Here is a 23,315-nt window from a genome sequence, read left to right as displayed (position 1 = left end):
TCTAGTCAGATTTATGTCTTGGTGTCACTACCATAGTCAGTACTGTCTAGACCATAGAATATATATAAAGATGGATGACAGGACAGCTCCCTGAAGGGAAGCCAAACTGTCTTGGTCTTCACCCATCAGTTTTTTCATTTGTTTGCTAGAGGATTACACTAAATCTACTGGACAGATTACCATGAAACCTGGTGGAAGAATGCGGTATGGGTCAGGGAAGACCTTTGTGTTATACGCTCTACTGAGTGTCATTCAAGTTAGTTATTTGACTTTGGGGTGAACATGATTGACAGCTGAGACTAACTCTGGATTGGTTGGGCACATTTTATTTTTTTTATTACTTATTTTTGTTTTGTGTTAAGTATATTCAATTAATTAAGTAACAAAGAATTAAGGCACAATATAAAGTATAAAAATATACAAAACATTTATTTTCATTATTTCCATAAAATTCATTCAACATTAAACCAACTACAGCACACCAAAACTCCAAAAACACTTTTCACACAGTGAAACCGTGTTGTGACGCCCTGTGAACAGTTCACATTTTAAATCCTTGATTCTCAGTTGGTAGTATTCAGTGAAGTCCAAGGTGATGACCAACTCATGTCTGATGTTGTTGGTGGGAAGTTTCAGGTGTCTTTTGTTTTGGACTTGAGGAAGGGCTTGTGCAGCACGTCGTAGAGTCGTCTTGCCTGTGAGCAGAAATATGAATTGAACAAATGTTCCATCTATCCTCCGCACAGTTATATCTTGCTTATGTGCTTTAATGTACCTTTTGTGGTCCGAGGCCTGGACAGAGAACCAGGTCTTCCTTAGATGCACTGATGATTCCTTCTATGGACTGTTTAAAAACAAGAAATAAAAGGAGATCACATATCACTCAATGTGTGTGTGGAGGGGTACAGTGATCAGAAATAATTATTACAATAATCTTTGCCGTACAGAGCAGCTACTGGATGAAAAAATACTGTTTTCTGTTCAGTAATACTCACCGAAAAAGTGGACAGTAAGGTAATGGCATCGGTCTTGTTTATAGACTTGACAGTGGTCAAGCAATCTGTAACCTTTAAAAAACATCAAATCCAATCAGCATCACATTGTTCAGAGATGGAAAAACTCTGCATGACTTTGGCAGTTTATTTTAATCAGAATTTCAATGTGACAGCGTCATATTAAGTCAGATCACATACAAATGTCTCATATGTTTTTTTCTGAAGTGGCAAAAGGATCACATTAGAAGTAGTTTCGGATGCTTAAATCTTTGGATGAATTTGCCTACCTTTGACAGATAGTCCTTTTCAACTTGCTCCTTCAGTAGGTCTGCTGGTTTCTTTTCATAAGACTTATATGTTTCTAGGTAACGTCCTGCCTCCTCCGGACTGTTAAATCAACACAAATATTTGAATTGTTCTTTTGGCCAGCCATAATGCTAGATTACTAACAGAAAAAATAAAACATGCTAGAGTTAGGTTTGCGAGTGTTTCTCCATGTGTTGATTATGGTCAGAATGAGCATATTTAATTTAAGACTGCTGAAGTATGAAAGACAGAAACTACAAATAACAAACCTGTATTACATAATAAATAAAAAACTTTCAGTGTCATTCCCAATTCACAAAGTTAATGTATTCGAAGCCGTTTCCAAGCTCGCTCTTTTCTGTCTGTGTTTCTGAAAAAAAAATGGATCTGTCTTCTTGGCAATCTGTTGCTGGTCTTACCTCCAAGCTAAGATGAGAGTGCAGTCAGCCATGATGCAGATGCGAGCCAGCTCCTTCAATGCATGATGAGGATCTTTCTGTGATCATAAACCAGTGAGAAAAATTAATTCTTTAAGCTTCATAAATGGAACATGGAGCTGTAGGTTTTTTGAACCAAATATTTCTTAAGTATGTATACAGCATATCTGTCATCCAATAATATTTACCTAAATGCAGACGTGAAACAGCCTCCAGCTACATGGCACACTTTAAATAGTAGAGCTGATTAAATTTAGGCAAGGTATGAGATATACAAGAGTTCAGAATGGGAGGCTGACATTACAGCCTGTATTTATTGTTTTCTAGAGGCTTTTCAACTGAGTAAAAAATAACATAGCTGAACATCCCATAATTACATGTCAAAACTTACTGTAGTGGAAAACAACACCTATCAAATAAACAGCTATATTAGCTAAAAACATAGCCTGGATGTATTTACAAAACATGTTTTTGCTTACTATATCTACTTGCACCAGTAAAACTCGCAGGGTGAAAGTCTGTCCAAGCAGCTTCAAACGGTCGTGTATATAGTTTGGGTTGAGGTTGTGATACCTCAGACTTCAAGTCAGCCCAGAAACCAACATCAAAACCAAACAGGCAACACAAAAGAAAGAAACACGATTAAACATTAACAAAACAAACTGTTTACTCCTCTTGTGTACATTCAAACACATCTTCTTGATCTCACACACTATTCTTCCAGAACAAAACCTCACCTAAGGAAGAGAGCACACGCCGTATGGCCCAACACATAGTCTGGTACGACATCTCCAAACTCCCACGGAACACTCCGCACAAACTTCAGAATGGGATTTCCTCTCTGTATGAATGTAAAAAAAAAAAAAGATGTGATGTGATACGTACCATTTTGCACAACAACTAACAAGCCAGAAAACACTTCTTTCCAGATCAAACATACGAGTCTGCCTCTCCATTGGAAGTGTCAGGTGTGGCGAATTACTATTTACTGTTGATGAGCAAGCACAGTCAGGAGGTATAACACATAATTGTTTAGAATGTTCTACCTCAAAGTTATGAAATGTTTCGCTTTTCAACGAGTGTTTTGTTGTAAGTTCCTGCCCGCAAAGAAGAGTTTAAAACCACAATCAATTGTCTGATTTCTTCAACTTTCCCTCAGAAGCAAAGATCTTTAAGTCTTAAGTCTTTAAGAAATAAAGATTGAACATTTATCATGACAATATCCACACCGACTCATAAGAAAGTTTTGATCAAGGCTACATGCCCAGTGTTTTTGTAAATCCTACATCTGTTGTTGCCTGATTGAAAAACCCTGAGGATTACCTGTCGAGAACTGACAATAATGCTGCTCCCTGTCCCCACTGGTTTAGGACCCAGGCTGAGGCTCGCATCTGACCTTGGACAGTTTCCCTCTTTTGGGTCTGTGCAAACCGCCTGTGTCTCCTCAGTCCCCCGAAGCACCTCAGATCCACCTTCAGTCACTTTAGAACAGTCCTGATCCTGACCGGTTTCACACCCTCCAGTGGCAGAAGATACTGAACCAGGCCGGGTTTGTTTCACACTGGGGACTCCAGCACCGTCAGTCCCGGGACCTTTGAAGATGTTCTCTCTCTGAGGAGCCACGGTGCTTTTACTCTGGACGATGTATTCAGCATAAGACATGGGCTGGTCCACTGACTCTGGAGCAGACTCAGCTGGAGATGCAGAGGAGGCTGAGGAGACAGCTCCTTTCGATGAAGACACAAACTGCGGCTTTGGCTGAAAAACAGTTAGACGAAGAGCTGGTCTGAGGATTATAAATAAAATCGGGTATGTTTATAGCAAACTTTCCTGACCAAAGCGTTGTGTTGCTAAGCTGACATAATTCAGACATTTGAATTTGAAGGTGACGTTAGTCGGTTAGCCTGCTAACTATTAGCCGCACGAAGTTAAGAGTTAAGATTCTGGCAAAATACAGACCGGTGTTCTTTCTTTGGTGAAAGCTGAATCTTCCAGGTTGATGTTGAACCTTTTACTCATGTCTGTAAACTGATAAAGACTTTTCAAATAAAAAGTAGCACAGACTAGAAATACTACTGCTCAATATCGTCTGACAGGAATAGCAACAATGACACTTCCGGTCTACCTCCTTCAGAATAAAAGCGTCCCCTTAAATTTGTACAATAAACTGTATATAGTCTAAGTCTATCTATCTATCTATCTATCTATCTATCTATCTATCTATCTATCTATCTATCTATCTATCTATTTATCTATCTATCTATCTATCTATCTATTTACAATATGTTATATACAGTGTGTGTATGTACTTATGGGGTTACAGCCCCTAATGCTCCTACTATCACAGGGATCACATTGCATTTCACCTTTCACATCTGTTCTAGTTGTTCTTTCAGCCCTTGGTACTTTTCAATCGTCTCATGCTACTTTTTTCTGATGTTACTATCCGCTGGGATACTGATACAATGATCACTAATATATATACACATGTGTATATGTACATGTGTCTGTACTGTCTATGATATTAATTTTCTAAAAGCTCACTCAAGCCAAAGCCCAACATAATTAATGTCACCTGATTTAGAAATAGACAAGAATCAGTTTATGTAACAAAGTTGTAAACTGTGCATGTTGGCATGTTTAATTCGTTTTTGTCAGTTTTGTGTCTGTCCCTGGTTACATTCTTACATTATTAAACTTTAGTTTTATTTCATTGTTGCCCATCTAGATCTCCCTGGCGGAAAATAAACTGTATAGTTAAAAATGAAAACATCCAATCCCTGAATCATCTCTTTAACCAAATCAAACACATTTTAACCACGCAGACAAACTTTAATGTGGTGACTGAAGTGAATACAAGTGAACTTTCAACATGCGGTCAGATCGTTCAGCGACGAGTTTGTTTATTTGTATGATATATATTATATTATAACAAGCTCCTATCCTGACACGTATACACTGGATGAAATAAACATGGGATAATGAACATCAAGACAAAAACAACAAAGTGCAGATCTGATGGATCCCGCGGTGTGGAGTTGCCTAGGAGACCGTAACGCCGCCATTGGAACCGCGCAGCATGTCGGGAAACCTTTCCCCATCATGGCGGACCAGTAAGTTCGCGGACGTTGTCGGATAGCACATTCAGCGATTGTTTGGTCCCGCACATTTTCAGGACCGCGGTCAACTGGTATTTTCTACAAAGGAACTGCCGACCAACACACACGAGGTAATTTCGCGCTGTAGACCGACGGCTTTGACGAGCGAACGACGCTGCTTTCATGAGAGAAGTAGCCGCTAAATATCTTAGCAAACTAGCTAGTTGAATGGCTAGCAGCGTGCTATCTTAGCGAGCGGTAACATGTTAGCGGAACGAGGTGGCGGCGAGGCGCCGCTGAGGCCGCGGCGTGCAGGCTACATGTGCAGCTTTGATAGCGTCTGCGTTGTGTAACCGGTAAACGTGTCGGACCCTTAAATGAATCGGTTCTCCAGATAAACCATAAAGTCTCTGTTATATTAACCTGAGCTAATGTTAGCTAGCTAGTGATTTGTGCTTTGATATGTGATAATGGTGTTAAAGTTAGCTGCGGTAGTGCAGGCCCGGCAGTGTTTGCTGTTATCTAACGTGGCAACGAATAAACTTTGATTCCGTTTTAGTTTATTCTCTTTTCCCCCCCTTAGCCCACTTGTAAAAAACGTGTCCTCGTGTAATTACATGGTAAATAATGTATCGGCTGCAGAGGGCTTAACTGTATTAACCCACATTAAATTTAAAATAACATGTTGGCAGCCATACCTTACGACGGTTAGCTTTAGCATGAACCCGAAACGGCAATGTCCATTGAATGTGTTGGGTGTAGGTAACTTAAATTCTTAGTATCGTTGTTTTTCATTGTCTGGAGTAACTATTGTTAGTAACTATAACTGTAGTAAGGGAATGGTTTCAGCCAATATAGCCTATGGGTGTTTTCTGTAGTGTTTGAGACTGTGGCTTCATTGCCTGTGTTAGTGCTCCTCACGTGTTAATGGTGGCATGGCTAGTGTTGATCGTGTTCAAACTTTTATGATATCAGGACGACTTACTCTCTTTAGTCAAGCACAGGCCTCGTTGGCTTATAGCTAAATCTCATCAGATCGGTATGTTCGTGTAAAAATGTCGAAAGGCTAAGTTGTGTTTTGCGTGAATAGCAAGTTCAGAATGAGTTTTTGGAGTAAGCCTTTATTGAAGTCTTCAATGGAATCGTTACCAAGCTTTACAATTAGATATTTATAAATTTGATTAATGCGGTATTTTTTGCATCAGAAATCCAGTCTCATTGTGAAAGAGAAACTTCAACCTTGTTTAGGTTAGAGAGGGTCTGTTTTAAATGTTTGTATTGATGCTTAATGGCAAATACGACCACTGCTCCTGTATTTAAGTGGTTGCAGCTTTTTGAGTTTATTACAACCCTCAATCAATATTCTCAATCAGTGCATTTTGTCTATGGAAGCGTTGGATACATGCAGCAGTTCTGTTCCGTCTGATAATCAGGATGCCACTGCTCACATCATTTGAATAATTATTATTGTGTACAGGAAACTGTGTGTATATAGTGTTTACAGAGTTTAAAAGTGAAAGGTAATCATTTACTCTTGTTATCCTCTCAGTATTCTCATCAGCTATGATATGCTGTAGAGTTATGGGGGGGTTTTTTTGTGCCCAGAGTCTACAAACAATCTGGCCAGAAGGTGTTCTTCTGCTATCACTACAGTGCATGACTCTGTTTTTAATTTAGAGTAGTAAAAATGAATGAGAGCTGTTTTGCCAGAGTACGCTGGTTTATTTTTACCTAATTTTGAATTTTCTGTGCCTCGTTGAGGCATATTTGAAAGAGATGAGCTCCAATCCTAATCCTGCAAGTTGCTTCTTTGGTTTTAATCAGAGAGGGGTCATATACAGAATACAGCAGACATGTCTACTGTTATTCAGGTTATTGATGAAACTGTTTTTAGAGAAGTGTTGATGCAGCTTCATTTCAATTTGGTAGTTAGTAGCTGTCCTTTTGGTTATACAGTGTAATATTTTTTCTGCTACTTATGGATAATGAATTTAATGACATTCAGATACTGATGAAAGTATGACTGCACAGCTATTTTGCTCCAGGTGAATGGGGTAACAATTTTTGTATTTTAGGGCCCATCCGTACTTATAATTTCAGGAAATGTTTTTAGTTGTCATTGATCAAGACGTGGCTATTTAACATTTTGTTGAAGCATGGTTTTTAAATATACAGTACTTCATTTGTTTGTGCTAAACTTTTTACTGATTTGAGTTCCAATGCCTCTGTTTCCCCCCCAGTGTTGAGTGAGGGAGCAGCAAACCAGTGACATTCAGAGGGTCTTGAACAAGACAGCGGCACAATGGAATGTGCAGTGGACATCCCATTAGGTGAGTGGTGGATAACTCACAAAATCATCTGTCATTAAAATTCTAATCCAATTTGACAGTTTCTTTTGCTGCATTGCCACTGAACCATAAAAGTCCATTGGTGTCCAGAAACTATTTAAAACACATAAAGGATAATTTGAATGATTTTGACAGTTGTTTTTTTTCCTCTTTCACAACTCATGCTCTATTTTTGAAATAACCTACACTGTGCATCATTGCTCATGTCATGGATTTGCCAAGTAATCAGAAATACCGTTTTCCTGTGCAGGTGAGGATGAGGCACCTGAGAAAGATGACATAAATGCGAAGGAAGGGAATGAGCCACCCCATAAGAAAAACAAGAAGCACAGAAAACACAAAAGCAAGAAGAAGAAGCGGAAGAGGAAGGGTGATAAGGAGAGCAGTTCAGAATCTGGTGCTGAGTCCGATGTAGAATCACCACCTCAATCGAAACCTGTTCGGACCACCAGAGCCAGGTCAGCTTAAAATTACCAGCACCATGAGTAAACCAAAATACTGTTTGAGAGATGTATTGATGCCAAAATTAAGCATTTTTCTGTTATTTTACAAGATTCAACTGATTTCACTAAAATTGATATATGAACGGTGAATTTATCAAAATTTCACATCTCTCAAACTTTATGTAATCAGTTTTTATTACGTCATCCAATGTAGATGTCTGTGAAATGCCATAATGAGCTGTAGAGTGAATTTTTCGCTTACTTGAGTAAGATTCTGTAACGTACCCAAATTTAAATGGTGGCCAATGTGTGCTTTGTTAGTATTTGGCACTTAAATTTAATATCTTGTGTTTTTAGTGCCAGACTGGCCCAAACTACAGGAGCTGGAGACCCTGCTGGGCTGAAGGAGGAGAGTAAAAGGAATGTGATTACAGGTAGGTGATCCAAAAACACTTCCCCTATAAAGTGCAGGGTTAATTCTCTTTTGTATTTGATGTGTGTATATGTATATGTATATGTATGTATGTATGTATATATATATCCCAAATCATTTCTTCTCTCAGATCGTGTGGATACAGAGGGAGATACAAAATCCAAAAAACACAAAAGACATGCAGCCAAGAAGAAGAAAAAGAAGAGGAAGAAAGATGAAAAGCAAGAAAAGAAATCACCATCGCACTCCCCATCTGAAAGCAGCTCAGCTACAGGTTCAGAGTCTGAAGGTGAAGGAGGCAAAGGAGCTGGTGATGCCAAATACTCTCCAGCTGCAGCATCTGACCTGCAAGAACCATTTTCCAAACTGGGTTCAAAAAACAAACGAGGGGAGGAGACAGGAGTTCCCATGCTCATGCAGAAACCTGAAATACTTGGAGTGAAGAAAGAGGAGATTACAAATATGGATATGTCCCCAACTGGAGGGAAGGACAGCAACACCAACGGATCTGAAAAGGATATGTCGCCATCTGCTGGGCAGGTTGAGATAACACAGACGGCGACAGTTCGGGTTAAGACAGAAGTTAGTCATGGAGACGGTACATTCAGCCATGCCCAGGAACTGCCTGACATCATCCCAAAACAGGAAGGCGCTACCCCAAGAGATGACCCAGGCCTGAAAGATCAGGCCAGTTTGGTTCAGAGGGCAACGGTAAAGGAACACGATGGATCAAGGTCCAGGTCTCCTACCCCTTCCAGAGGAATAAACAGAAAGAGATCTGGGTCAAGTCCTAGTCACTCACCAACACCTAGTCCCAGTAGGCAGCCGTCTGGTGGTCAAACAGCAACAACAATTAAAGAAGAGTCAAGATCCAATTCTAGGTCAACCTCGAAGGGAAAACAGTCTACAACTCCTTTAATGAGTCGGCAGATGTCCCGCTCCCAGTCCCCTAAATCTCAAAGGAAGTCCCCCTCCCCATTGCCCAAATCTCCAAAGGGAGCAAGCTGTCAATCCCGGTCCACCTCTCGCTCCCTCACCCCCAAGAAGAAGGTGTTAAAATCTCCAAGAAAGTCCAAGTCCCCTAAACGTCGTAGAAATTCCTCATCTACTTCCCCAAAGCGACGCCGGAGTTCCCCCTTTCCAAAGAGAAAGGTTTCGCGATCCCCTAAACGTGGTGGGCGCAGGTCCCCCTCTATATCTCGGTCTCCAAGAAGAAACCGAAGGTCAGAGTCACGTTCCCGTGGAGGCACTAGGCGCTCCAGGACTCGCTCACCCAGAAGAGGAGGTGCAGGTGGCAGGCGTTCAGGGTCACGCTCCATCAATCGAACACGTCGCTCCCGCTCTAGATCTAAACGGCCTGCTCGTCGCTCCAGGTCACGGACACCAGCAAGACGTGCAGGAGGCAGGCGTTCAAAGAGTCGATCCTTGTCTCGACGTAGGAGGTCACCACCCCCAAGATCCCGTCACTCCCGCTCCCGGTCAATCCGCAAGAGCAGGCGGTCTCGATCACGTTCCATTGTAGTCTCTAAGCGTGGCCGACGCTCCAGATCCAGAAGTCCCCGCAAATGGACCAAATCTAGAACCCCTCCCTCCCGAAAGAGGTCAAAATCCAGGTCACCGGTCAGAAAGCGTTCTCCTAGGTCTGGAAAACGCTCCAAATCCCGCTCTTTGTCTCGAAGGCACCGGTCAAAGTCTCGCTCGCCACTACCTGGCAAGAAGAGGTCAAAATCTCCCGAGAAGATTGCGAGAAGGTCAAAATCCCAATCTATCCCTGCCGACTTGAAGAGATCCAGGTCTAGGTCTGAATCAAGTGGTGAGCAGTCTGACAGCTCCTCGCCAGCCAGATCACCATCTTCCTCTCCTGTAAAAGTAAAGATTCCTTCTCCTAAGGCAGAGGAGACAGCAGCAGAAAGTGAAGGACTTTCAGTAACAACAGGTCAAGAGTTTTTTCATTCCTATATTTTTATGCAAACTATATTTACTTAATCGATTTTGTTTCTATAGTTGCACTATCTGCACATTTAATAAGTCTTCATATAATTGCAAAAGTGAATCCTACCTCATGCATCAACACTGTTAATCGTTAGATATACTCTTCCATTTATTCCTTCAAACTGATTACAATTGTTAGTCAATGTTCATTTTGGTGATGTTTGCTAAGTGGGGAATATTGGTGATATAGTAATATATTAGTGAATTGTTGTGGATACATTCAAGTTTGTTTTATTAAAAAGTCCTAACATGTCTTTGTGCAAAATCCCTTAACATGTACCATGCAGGTGGTTGGAAACCTGTGCCCTCGGTAGCTGCCGCCAGCCCCCAAGCGGGAAGCTCCTCAGATAAATTGCAGGAGCAGCTTGCTCCTAACAACGACGTGGTGCAGAAGGAACGCACCAGCTCATCCAACGAAAAAGATGGTTCCAGGTCTGGTTCCCAAGAGCCTAACCCAGGTGGGTCAGATTGTTCCGAAGGCTCTGATGAAGAACGGGATTCTACCTCTCCAGTTAAAATTACATCTAAATGCCAGAGAAGCTCCTCAGTTTCAGTCTCTCCTGAAGTGCAGAAGAAACAGTTGTCAAAGTCACCGTCACCTATCGGCCGAAGGAAACTTTCACGCTCAACCTCATCCCCTCGACGATCAACATCCAAGTCTAAATCCAAAAGGAAGCCATCCAGGTTAGTGTGTTAGTCTGTGTTTGCACCCATCCTACATCCTTAATCAGGGATGCAATGGGTCCCTTAAAGAGCAATAATTAAATTACTTAATCGTCTTAAAGGTAGTAGCTGTTAAAGAACTCATGAAGTTGATCTCAAAGTTATCTTATTGCCGGAGCCAATGTTAAGAAATCTGACACGTTCTGCCTGTGTCTAACTGCTCTATTAAGTTGCTGTGTTGTGTACAGGTATTCATCAGTCTTATCATTCATCTTTCCTCAGGTCCAAGTCTCCATTGAAGAAAAGACAATCTGTTTCTCCTTCAGACAGGAAGAAACGAAGGTCTAAATCTCCCGCCCGGCGGCGGCGGTCACGCTCCCGCTCCGCCGCACGCCGTAAGCAATCAGGCTCGAAGTTGCGAAACAAAACCCGTCGGTCCAAGTCTCGCAGTCCAGCCCGCAAGAGGCGATCCCGATCACCCAATGCTCGAGGGAGGAGGAGGTCCAAGTCCCCAGACAGGAACAAGCGATCAAAGAGCCGCTCCATAGGCCGAAGGAAAAGGTCTAGGTCAATAGACAGAAGCAGGCGCTCTCGGTCTCGTTCCTCTGATCGCAGACGCAGGTCTAGATCGAGGGGTCGAGGGAGGCGTCCAGTGTTTCGTAGTCGTTCGTTTGATAGACGGGACAGATGGAAGAGGGAACCTAGCCACTCTCCAGTTCTTATTCTTCGGAAACAACGTCGCTCAGGGTCCCGGACACGTCGCAGCACCAGCAAGACTCCTCCAAGGCTCACTGAACTGGGTAAAACAATTAGATGATAACCAATGACAATCGCATTTAATACAATAAACTCTTACCAATTGTGATTCTATATCTTTTAGGAATACTTATGTAACAGTTGTGCGTGATTTTGTTTAATAGATTTCTATAGTCTTAGTTTTCAACTACTCTAATGCTTAATATTGCCTTATTTTTCTCCCTTTTTACATTACCCCTCTTCCATGTATCTCTTCTACAATCCCTTTCCTCAGATAAGGACCAGCTGCTGGAGATAGCCAAGGCTAACGCTGCTGCCATGTGTGCTAAGGCGGGGGTTCCCATTCCTGAGAGTCTTCGGCCAAAAGCCATTCTCCAGCTCCCTCTACCCACTCCATCTCCTACCCCCCTCTCCTTACCTCTACCTTTACCGCTTCCAATGGGCATGGGGATGGCCAACATGCAGAATATGTCTAACATGGGTCCATTGGGCTTAGGCAATATCCCGGGAATGCCCAACATGTCAAACATCACCATGAGTGCTGCTATGGCGAGTATGACGGCAGCAACTATGACAGCTGCCTTGACCAACATGGGTGCACTGGCGGCCATGCCTCCCCTTGCCCCACTTCCTACCATTACTAACAAGCCTCCACCATGCCTCGCTCCTCCAACGCCAACTCTTAACCTGGACCACATTGAGGAAGCAAAGAGGAAGGTCACGCAGCAGGCTAACATTCACACCATCAAGGAGCTTACTGAGGTAAAAGGGGGCTAAAGTTGTCATTTTTGTTTAACAGTTTTTTTTGTGAGGGACTGAACGATTAGTGAGTAGTGTAAGGATGTATAAATGCATATAGTATCTGTGCATGTCCTAACTGATGTGTTTTCTGTGTTTTTGTAGAAATGCAAGATGATTGCAAATAGTAAGGAGGAGATGGCCATTGCTAAACCTCATGTCTCAGATGATGAAAGCTAGAATCGCCAGGTCTTCATGGTAAAAATTTCAATCTATTTGTCTTCCTTTTCATTGTATATCTTTATATTCGTGTTTTATTACTTGGCACCCCCCTTGTCCCCTTCCCCTACTTCCTTCATTATTTCTATTTATGATCAATTGAATCCTATACCTGAGGGAGTTTATTTTTTATTTTTTTACCCACTCCAGTTTTCATTTATATTTTTATGAACAATACTGACTTGTTGGTCCACTGGTGATTTTATGGGCTAACTTAAAGTAAAGTTGGCTGCAGTATAGGTCATGTACCCAACTTCAAACTAATAAGTCAAAGTACATGTGAAATAATATTTTCACAAAGAAGGTTTCTGTCATTGTAGGCACGTCTTATTACACTGATGTATGTCCAGGACTGAATTGGTTTTGTAATTTGAATTGGTTATTTGATGTTGTAAAGACTGGGTGAGTCGTCATGATTGACAGCCGAGACAGACTCACAATTGGTCGAGTATGTGTTATCGCCAGGACCTCACTACCGGGGCTTCCTCCCCTGATCGCTATTGTTCAGGCTGGCTCCCAATTTGCAAGATGGCAGCTTTCGTAACCAGGATATTTCTGGCTTTATTTCTGGATAGTGGGAGGGAGTGGAGATGTGTCGTCCATCTTTATACACTCTAATCTCTCACTGCACTAAAGTGTTCCTCTCTATATCATTTAGTCCTGCTGTAGTTATGAAGCCTGTTTTTCTGTACATATTTATTGTCTATTTTGTCTCTATTTACTATATAAACAGGCAAACTGTTAAAACTTTGACTTTTCTCTGCACACAGCCTCCGAAGGACTGAAGGAAATTGTAAAAAAAAAATATTTTCAAGAGGACTTCCCTATCCACAGTTTCCTTTGTCAGCCGGATAACCTGAGTCATAAACTACCAGGAAGAAGAAGAAGAGCACCGTAGTTGTCACAGTTATAATGTAGGAGTACCGGCACCAGCCACTGCCCCACTCTGCTCCCCTGTTTCTTTCTGTGTGTGAGAGAGAGGGCGTGAGTCAGGCAGACTGTAACCTGTGATACCACTGAGAAAACTGGATACACTGACATGTGTGCACAGTTGTATGACTGTACAGTGTGTGTGAAAGTGTGTGTATATATTGACTTTCACCACCAACCCCTCAGTGTTGCTGCTTGCTCAAGCAGTCGTCGTCGATAAGACTGAAGAGGAAACAAACCAAACTAACTAGTGGCTCAAGTGTTTTTTGTAAAAGATTAGTTTCTCTAAATTAGTTTTACTTTCATGATTTTATGCTAAGGATTGTGTTGAGTGGAGATTGCTTCCCTTGTTCTGCTGTATTCCCTTGGTTACCTCTTCTCCCTGGTTTTATTAATAAATAATGTAGACAAAGTTTTGGTTGATCCTCACACGTGAGTTGTTTTCATGGTCTCCAGGGCAAGAGAGTGCCAACATGTGTCCTGGAACAGATGCCAGAGCTGATTATTGTGATAGATGGGAATAAATGAATATATTGGCTGCAAAAATAAGGTTTTGGAATTTAGTTCAAAGATTACTGTATCCATTTACAAAGCTAATTCAGTTCTGCCCTGGGTGTGAATTATTTTACCCATATTTTAAATGAGCAAATCTTTGACTCTAACCTGGTCTTTCATCTTTGCTTTATTAGGATTTCCTCAGATGTGGAAACATGTTTCCTGTATATTTGAAAGGTTGTTTCATCTCTCATCTGCCACCATGACATGCATTCTCCTGGGTTTTGCAGAAGACATGTTATTTAAGATGCACAGGGCATGTCGTATATCAGTGTCAGACCATGATGCCAATTTAACACTTGAAGAAATATTTCTTAAGTCTGTCAAACATTTGTTGTCTGGGTTTGACGTTCAGAGCAGGTGACGTTCGAAAGAATTGCTGGTTGTGCCAACCATAACACTTGACCCTAGTATAAATCCAGATTAAGATCAAAATTATGAATTAAATTGTATAAATCCACCAGGTTTTTGATATTCCCCAAAAAGATGATAATGCAACTTGATTCTCTTAATGTAGGTGATTATTACTTGTTTAGAAGATTTTTTTATGTTTTACTGCGTGACATTAGAAACAGGTATCAAGTACACTTTAGACACCCTTGTCGGTTCGGCTGTTTACTTGATTAATACATAAATTCCACTGGTGCCATTTTTAGAGGCACACACGAAAACATGTTACTACAATGGAGGGGGTGACAAATTACTGATTGTGGTTATAGGGGTGAATGATGAAACCTGAGTATTTCCTGAGTTGTAACGCTGTTAAATGTGTTTATGTCAAGACAATCAGGTTCTTTGTCTCGAGTTTTTTTTTTTGCAAATCTGATCATCTTGCAGCGTTGTATTCAGGCGGCAAATTTGGGATTTGTCTTAGAGAAGAGAAAATGTAGTATGAAAAACCCAACAAGCCTTTTTCATTTAATCCAATGATACAGTTAATATCTTCTTTACATGTAGATACTGTCAGGCCTGCACTAGGTAATTCGTTAGAGCTGAGTAAACAGGATCCATGTTTCACAGTAAACCTTCATCCCATTGGTTAGCTGAAGGACAAAGACGAACTTGGTGCTTTTGTGGAAATTGTGTTTTTCTGTTTTTTTTCCCCCCATAACTCCAACCATTTAGCTTCATCAGAGGGGGAAATATTTCTGGATCCGTCCTCCCATGTCGTTTTTCTATAACCAGGGCTTTTTAACCATGGAAGATGATCTGTGACGGCTTTGTCAAACTGTACCTATACAGACTCTGCAACACAAATATTGTTGGACTGATTCCCTGCGGTATCTTAAAACTGTTTTAATGACAAAAAAAAGGATTTTTTTTTTTTTAGGGAGTCAGTTCAATAGGACATTGCTTGCTTTGTACATAAATGTGTTACAGTTATTAAAAATCTCAATGATCTGTATTTATTGTTGTCCTTGTGTGATATGTTCACCTGTCAGGTTCAAGAAGCATCACTTCTCATAAGGGTAGTAAAGAGTTAAGGTTCATTAAAATGATTGGATATGATGATACAAGCAATTAAAGAGCTCTCTATAGGTCTTTCTAATATCTTATAACTCCTCATCTCATACATATACATTTAACTGTCTGATGATCTGCAGTGACGACTGTCCTGAAAGTTTCTCCATCCTCAGTGTTTAGTTTGGCAGGGCACCCTGCTTTATAGTGAGAATCCTGATTGTTCCGCACTTTTTCAATTTAAGAAACTGTTCTCCTGGGAACTTTAAATGTAGCAGAATCTTTTGAGACCCTCCCCAGTTTAGAGACAGGACACAGTCCTGTCTCTAAACTGAACGCAGTTCCTTAAACCTCGTGGTTTGATATTTGCTCTTATATGCATTATCAACAGTGAGACATGTCTGTTCAATTGAATTAACCACAGGTGGGCTCAATTCAAGGTGTAGAAACATCTCAAAGATGATCAAGACAAATGGGGAGTGCTATAGCAAACTGAAAACTTATGTTGATATTTTAGCTTTTCCTTTAAAATAAAATTGCAAAAATTCAGTTTTTGCTTTTTCACTATGGAGGTACTGAGTGTAGAGGGATGAGTTAGTTAAAGATATGGATTGTAGGCGGATCCAAGTTTTTCCGTCCCCTCTATTGATGTGTTTGTTTTGTTGGTTTGTCTGTGTGACAAAGATAAAGATAAAAGTAGATATGTATTAATGTGAATGTTTTATGGGAAATGCAGTCCCTGATATACCCATGCCATTTCCTTTGTGCTTTGATCATTTTAATGCAGTTTCATTAAAAAATGTTTTAAGCACCTGCAGTTATGAAATCCTCCAACAAGTGGTGCACTTTCTCTTTGCACTGTGTTTTTATCCTGGAGATCAGTGAGTAAATTCATTTCCAAAGCCTTTAATCAAGAGACATTAACTCTGTGAAATTGCAAACAAGCCATTTTAAACCTCTATTAAGAAAATGAGCATTAAAACACATCAGTGTGCAGTTTGTGTAGGAACAGGAGAAACTTTGTAATTGGATTAGGTTAGAGGCTTTGACATATTAGACACTTTGTTTTTTGCTTTGTTTTTTGATTCTGACTCAGATGTCCAGTAAAGAGGAGCGACCCAGCACAGTTTTCATGAAGAAAGCTTTAAAAGGCTTTAATCTGTGGATTTGCTCAGCGCATTGGATAAAAAGGTTAAAAAACCCCACCACAGTGGGACTTTCTGCTTTGGTCTTCATGGGGTATGATAATACAATTCACTGTGGCATACACTGAGATGAAAAATGCAATCATTACCATAGTCATGGATTAGGGGCTTTGGACTGATCAGTGCTGTGGCTCGTTTTCCTCTTCAAATGAAACAAACACCAGAGACTGTTCCTTCCAGTCATTTCATCACATCACAGTCCTTCATGACTTCTTATTTTGTTTGCTTGTTGTGATGGTGAGAGACAAATTTAAGCTTTTTTGTCTTACTCTGAATGGTCCCTTAACAAATTTCCCCTTCAAATCAGTTCGGAGAGAAATGCATATCCATACATGCAACATATTCATTAATTCAAATTATCATCCTCCTGAGTGAACTTTGGTGTTGCATTGATATGTTCTCTCAAGACCGCGCTCGACCTCCTGCCACTTCTTTCCAATATAATGAGGGCTGCTGCCGACCGGTGGCTGTGCCCTGGGCTCTCCAGTGGCCAATCTCTGTGTGGAAGAACTAGAGAGCAGAACTCTGAGCTCTTCCGCAGGAACGGCTCCAAGCTACTTGTTCAGATTCATGGTTGATACCTGGATCAAAATCAAAACTCACGCGGTGGAAGTTTTCACCGAACACATCAATGCAGTGGACAGCAACATTAAATTCACTCGGGGGGATGTCAGGGGGAATCGTTTGGCCTTCTCGGACTGAGCAGTGCACACTGAAGATGACAGAAGCCTCAACATTGAAGTATACAGACAACCCGCACAGATCCATATTTACTCTTTGGGACAGAGGGGCAAGGAGCAAAAGACACATCAGGGAAGCACTGGGAAAGTGGGAGAGCAGAGAGAGAACAAAACATCAATACATTGAACAACATGGTTATTTCTTACAGTGCAGGAGTATCTGAAAACTGTTTTCAACAAACACTGTATCCATGTGCACATCAAGCCCCAGAGGACAAAACACCCAGGCATAAGCAGATCATTGTACGCAGTTCATGCAGCGAGGAACACACAGACATGGGTGGAAATAGACAACCACCTCCTAACAGGATACCCAACTCCTCAGGACTGAACCACTTACATCTGTCGGACAAGGGAACCCAGTTAAAGGACAACAATGTGCATATCCTGACATGAGAAAAAAACCCCAGTGGAGGTGATTTACACCACACCAATTATCAGCTGCTGACGTTGCAGTCTAGAGATCCTTCCCCAGGTAGCTCAATGCCCATGTGGCTTGACCGTCATGTGACCCTAACAGCTTACTTGATGGTCAGGTGGGTCAACGACTCACACGTGACATTGGCGCGGCTCGAGGCGTTGACGACGCAACGAGAGGTTCAATTGTTTAGACACGAAGAAGCCTTTCAGATGAGAGGTGAGACTTCTTCAAGAACCCTCAACATCATCCATTTGCCTTTGTGTAGGACTTAGAAACATATGATAAAGAGACTGTGTGAAAACAAATACCCCTCATTACAGAATGTTGAAAATACAGCCACTGTCTTAATATGAATAAAGAGCATATAAGAACAATATTACAGCCACTAAACTAGAATGGCCCTCAGTAGAGCATATACCGCAGTCACCTTAAATTCAATCAAGCTGCACCAAATTGCACATATACTCATAGATCTCAGTTCACTAAATGTTCCTGATTATTTTCATCAAGATTCATGAATTATTCCCACGTATGTCAAAAAAGTCCCCAAAGCTCACAGCTCCATATCTGTGAGCAAGTTTCTCGCTTACGAACAAACAAACTAACCAACAAATGGACGGGGGGGTCGTAACCCCCTTGGTGGAGATAATGAGGGAAATAGGAACATGTTGCTAAAAATGAACTGTAATACATATGAATGAGATGACATTTATTAACGATGGTGCACACAAGGTTATCTTTTTGTTGTGAGTTTGATTTCTTTTTTACCCTTGATCTCACAAGGGTAGAATAAAGTTGGAATCCAAAAATATCTGACTTTCCCACTCTTTAGCAAAAAAAAAAGAAGTAAATAAATCTCCCCTTTTTCTGATCCCTCCTCATCCCTACAGAAAAAAACAGCAACAAATCTTTTAATTAGAAATGCAGAGGCAGCGTTTTGATCCTACTCTAAGTTTCCAGCACTGTTTCCACTATGTGTGGGTTGGGGTTTGTTATCTGCATTAACTAAAATCTGAGAAAGAGTAATTCGGTTTAATGGTCCTGGCCAATTATACTTGTTTAAAATGTGGACCGTAAATTACATTAATCCGTAATTACAGTTACAGTTTTCCTGTCAGCGTCTGCATGCGCACTTGTTTGCACACAGCAGTTGTATTTGCATGTATATGCATGTGGGTTGCATACTGAGCAGCTAGTGAGTCATTGGGTCTTTGCAGATCAATGGCTGTCAGTCGATGGATGGCTGAGTGCTTTGCAACGACCACCCAGTCCAAGCACTCTACCCGTTCTGTCGAGCAGCCAGGAAAGGAGGTCACATACTCCCCCCTGCTTTCCTTTTGCTGAGGATATTTTTCTCTCACAGTGTTGCTTCATGCTCACACACGCATACACTCATGCATGCACACACAGACCAGATAAGCTGATGAATTCAGCCCATGGTGGAGTTCTGGATCAGAGTGGAACTTGTTTCACTACAATGTCAGAAAGCCTAACGAAGACAACGGAGACGGCGAAGGGAAGAGGAGAAAAGAGGATTTGGGAGAAATGAGAGGCTCGGCGAGATAAAAGCTGACGAGATTGAAGAGAAAGGAAGAGGAAACTGAAAACAAAAGACGAACGAAGAATGCCTAATTTTACAGAGGAGGATTTGGAGCACTGCCGACAGAAATGGGCGAGCTGTGTGTGTAACTGTGAGGGTCCGTGCACCGGTCAGAGGAGGACAATAAAGGTTGCGACTTTGACTGTACTTGTCGGTTCATTGTACAGTCAAAGCTGTGTGTATATGTGTGTATGTGTGTGTACATTTCATTTCAAGCGTGTGTGATTGTGACATTGTCCTCGATAGGTCAGAAGCCAAAATTGTACAAAAGCAGGAGATTCTCCTGCAACATTAGTGTGTGAATATCTTCATCTTAATGAGTAAAAAACACACATGTTGCATCACCATACCTAAATATTTAAAGAGGGCACTGGGAAGGAGCAACTAGAGATCCTAATTTATGAATGACTGAAGTGAAACCAATTCAAATATTCATGTTAACTGGAAAATAGTGTTGGCAAGAATATTAAAATGTGAGAGAGAAATTCATTAAAGACATTTAATTTATGGTTGATGACAAGAAATGATAGATAGATAGATTGGTAGATTGATTGATAGATGGATAATGATATTACATATGTTTATGTGGATCAGATTAACTGCACATCTCTGTCTTTCATCTTATACTGGTCGTCTTAATTAGATTTTCATCTAAAGCATGAGTCATTTCGGATGACTGATGTAAGAAACCAGACAAGTGATTATCCTCAGGAAATGTTCCTCCTCTGACCTTCGTTTGAATGCGTCTCAGACAAAATGACCAATAATAAGCCTATAGCAGCAGACCTATATATATACGTTGTTTAAGTTAGTTCTTTTCAGTAAGATTTTGTAAGTTTGGTTTCAATTAGTTATTTGAAGCTATAAAAAGGGGGGTGAAACATCACGATTGTACAGAGCCCCGACTGCAAATCCATCCCACGATCGCTACCGGCTCCAAATGTGCAAGATGGCGATGTCTGTATCTCACATATTTTGGCTTCATTTATGGACAGTGGGAGGAAGTGAAGACAAGGCGTTCATCGCTATATAAAGTCCATGAGACATAACCACAGAGAGAGAAAACAGTGAAGTGTAAGGTTGCCCTGCTGTGTAGCAAAGACACCGAACTTCCTGAAACCGCAATACCGCAAACCGAAATATATTTGTGTGCTGTGCATGCACTTTCCTAACTGATGTTCAGATGATGCATTTGAAATGTGGCTTTTAGTCATCATGAGTGGACCTGGGTCATCAAACTCTGTCTGCAAGGGCAGAGGAGAAGCCGGCCACTGCCACAGAGTTGACCTATGAAGTCAACCCCAGAGACGGATGCTTCCTGACTGCAGCACGTGTTGCTGTGAATGATGAGACCATCATGGCGGTGCAGTATAGAGTGTGTGTGGGAATGTGTGTGTGTGTGTGTGTGTATGTGGTGGCCTAGACTCCAAGTGATACTTTTCTACAGAGGAAGTGTGTTTGTGTGAGTCAGAGATCATAAGAGTGTGTGTGTGTTTGTGAAATTTAGTCTGAGCGTTCACAGTAGCAAGGTTGTCTTCTTTGCCTTTCTCCCTGTGTGTGTGTGTGTGTGTGTGAGAGAGAGAAAGAGAGACAGCCTCAGGAATGTGTGTGTTAGTTCCAGTTCATTGCTTGAGAGCAGAGGTAGAAGCAATCTGCGCACTTGTGTGTGTGTGTGTGTGTGTGTGTGTGTGTGTGTGTGTGTGTGTGTGTGTGTGTGTGTGTGTGTGTGTGTGCGTGCGTGTGTGTTTGTCACAGGGACAGAGGGAGAACCCATGGTGACGTCCACAAAGATCAAGGTAGATCAAGGTTAATATGTGTGTGAGTCTGTATGCGTGTGTGTTGGCTGTGGGGAACGAAAGTTCCTCTTGTGTCCACATTGATTAGTTTAGCATTTGTTCGTACATCAGAGGTGAGACTCAGGATTAAAGCCTCGGGGGAATCACGTTAACAAAAATGTAACTGATGGTTGGCAGAGAAAATTTATTTTGAAATGTTTTAAATCCATCTGGATGTCACCTGATCCACCATTCTGCATCTGAGGCCACACACAGCCCATGCAGTTGTGTGTATGTATGTCTGTGTGTGTGTGTGTTCGCATGCAGGTATATTATATGCATGGTAGGTTTCAGTCCAGTGCTCACACTGATGTCGTGTGAGACGTTTGTATTATAGAGTTATGGACGTTCCAGTCCGTCGCCCATGCTCCCAGATTCACAGTGACAAAACCAGGGGGGTTGTGCAGTGACAAACCGATGTAGGGTCATGATACAACAAGGTAGAGCTGTGTGCGGCTGTGTGTATGTCTGTGTGAGAGAGAGTGTGTGTGTCTGTGCGTGTGTGTGCTTGTCACTGGCACTGAGGAAGATCTAGTTCATTGCTTCTGCTGACGTGAAACATCCAGGTGGATCAGTGATGCTGCATGTTTGTGTGTGAGCGTGCACATGCTTCAGTGGGAACAAACTCCACAGCAGCAGACGCAGAGCAGATATGAGCAGCTGCCATGACATGTTGGTGCTTTGACAGTGACCTGCATGTGCTTCCCTCTCATGGCTGAGATAATCAGTGTGTCACATACATACACAACAGGCTGGTCATCTATTTAGATCAGCTGCTGACTCATGAAATGCTCACCCGGCCTAATAAATCACCTGTTGTGGAAAAAACGAACACAATTAATTGGTTTGTTCGAAAAAAAGTTTGCATTATGAGCTTACAGGCTTGCGAGGAAAACATATGACGGTGTAAGCGTAAATGAAACAAGGCCACTCTTCCTGTTATGATACAAATATAAAGGTTTCACTCTTACCCACCTGCAACAGGCTGATTAAATATTGAAATCTCCAACTGGCTGATCAAATATTCATTCTTGCCACAGGGCTGTAAAGTACTCATATTATTTCGTTGAGTGGTCTCCCTGGCTTACCGAGAGATCACAAGTTCTGTTCCTGGAAAAAAAACAAGTGTAATCTTTAATTATAAACTGAATCCTTTCAGCTGACTCATTCATTAGACATACGTTACGGTGATGGTTGAAACGCAGCGTCGCTCAATTCAGGACATTAATGAAATCGTGAGACATCATAAGAATGGGAGAGCTGACTGTTGTTTCTTTGTACCCGTGTGTCATTAGATGTTATACCTCAGGGAGAAGTGAGAAAGGTGGGAAAGACAGAGGTAATGAGCCGGACTTGAATCCACCTAACGAGTGCATAGAGACAGGTTTCACATGCTGACTAATTGCATGGTCCTATTATTTAAAGTTCATATCAGATAAAGTAATTTCTGTCCTATCGTATCTGCTCCATATCATGTCACGTCATTTCACCAACCCTGTCCTATCTCATCCCGTACCGTCACATTGTACGGTATCGTATCGCATGGCATAACATTGTTTCCCATCCTTTTTCCTATCCTTTCTTCTCCTTCTATCCTTTGTAATACATCTTATTGAATCGTATCCAATCATTTTGTATCGTTTCGTTTTGTATCATATTATTTAGTATCTTATCCCATTGTATTGTACCATATTGTACCGTTTGGTATCATATCATATTGTCTTGTTTTGTATCAGATTGTATCGTATCACATTGTTTTGTATTGCATCGTATCAAATTGTATTGTTTTTTTAATCGTACCATATTGTATCGTATCAAATTGTATTGTTTTTTTTATTGTATTGGATCGTATTGGATCATTTTGTATAATTTGAATATCATATTGTTTTGTATCTTATCCCATTGTCTTGTATTCTTTTGTCTCTAATCGTACTGTTGTAGGCTACATCATATCGTTTTGTTTTGTATGGTATAGTACGATTTGGTTTTGTATCATATTGTTTTGCATCTTTAATGTTGTATTCAATCATATCGTATAGTATTGTATTGTTTTGTATCGTATTGTATTCTGTCGTATCGT

The 23,315-nt window shown here is 41.2% G+C and overlaps 2 protein-coding genes across 2 annotated transcripts; one reads left to right on the top strand and one right to left on the bottom strand.

The window, feature by feature from the left end:
- Nucleotides 1–403: 403 nt before the first annotated feature.
- Nucleotides 404–3,852, bottom strand: ercc1 (excision repair cross-complementation group 1). The gene is made up of 9 exons (XM_035173686.2): nt 3,698–3,852; nt 3,062–3,496; nt 2,476–2,579; nt 2,218–2,317; nt 1,721–1,797; nt 1,283–1,382; nt 996–1,067; nt 776–844; nt 404–695 (listed from the first exon to the last, which is right to left on the bottom strand). The coding sequence occupies exons 1-9, from the start codon at nt 3,755–3,757 to the stop codon at nt 633–635; spliced, it is 1,080 nt and encodes a 359-aa protein (XP_035029577.2). The 5' UTR covers nt 3,758–3,852; the 3' UTR covers nt 404–632.
- A 946-nt stretch (nt 3,853–4,798) lies between these two features.
- Nucleotides 4,799–15,378, top strand: sona (SON DNA and RNA binding protein a). Its single transcript, XM_035174228.2, has 10 exons — nt 4,799–4,967; nt 7,077–7,166; nt 7,435–7,642; nt 7,985–8,061; nt 8,191–9,996; nt 10,340–10,736; nt 10,998–11,515; nt 11,746–12,233; nt 12,375–12,467; nt 13,259–15,378. The coding sequence occupies exons 2-9, from the start codon at nt 7,139–7,141 to the stop codon at nt 12,447–12,449; spliced, it is 3,597 nt and encodes a 1,198-aa protein (XP_035030119.1). The 5' UTR covers nt 4,799–4,967; nt 7,077–7,138; the 3' UTR covers nt 12,450–12,467; nt 13,259–15,378.
- The last annotated feature ends 7,937 nt before the right edge of the window (nt 15,379–23,315 follow it).

The sequence above is a fragment of the Hippoglossus stenolepis genome, chromosome 13 (genome assembly GCF_022539355.2).
Source record: "Hippoglossus stenolepis isolate QCI-W04-F060 chromosome 13, HSTE1.2, whole genome shotgun sequence".
NCBI lineage: Eukaryota > Metazoa > Chordata > Actinopteri > Pleuronectiformes > Pleuronectidae > Hippoglossus > Hippoglossus stenolepis.
This window is presented reverse-complemented; position numbering and strand designations above follow the sequence as displayed.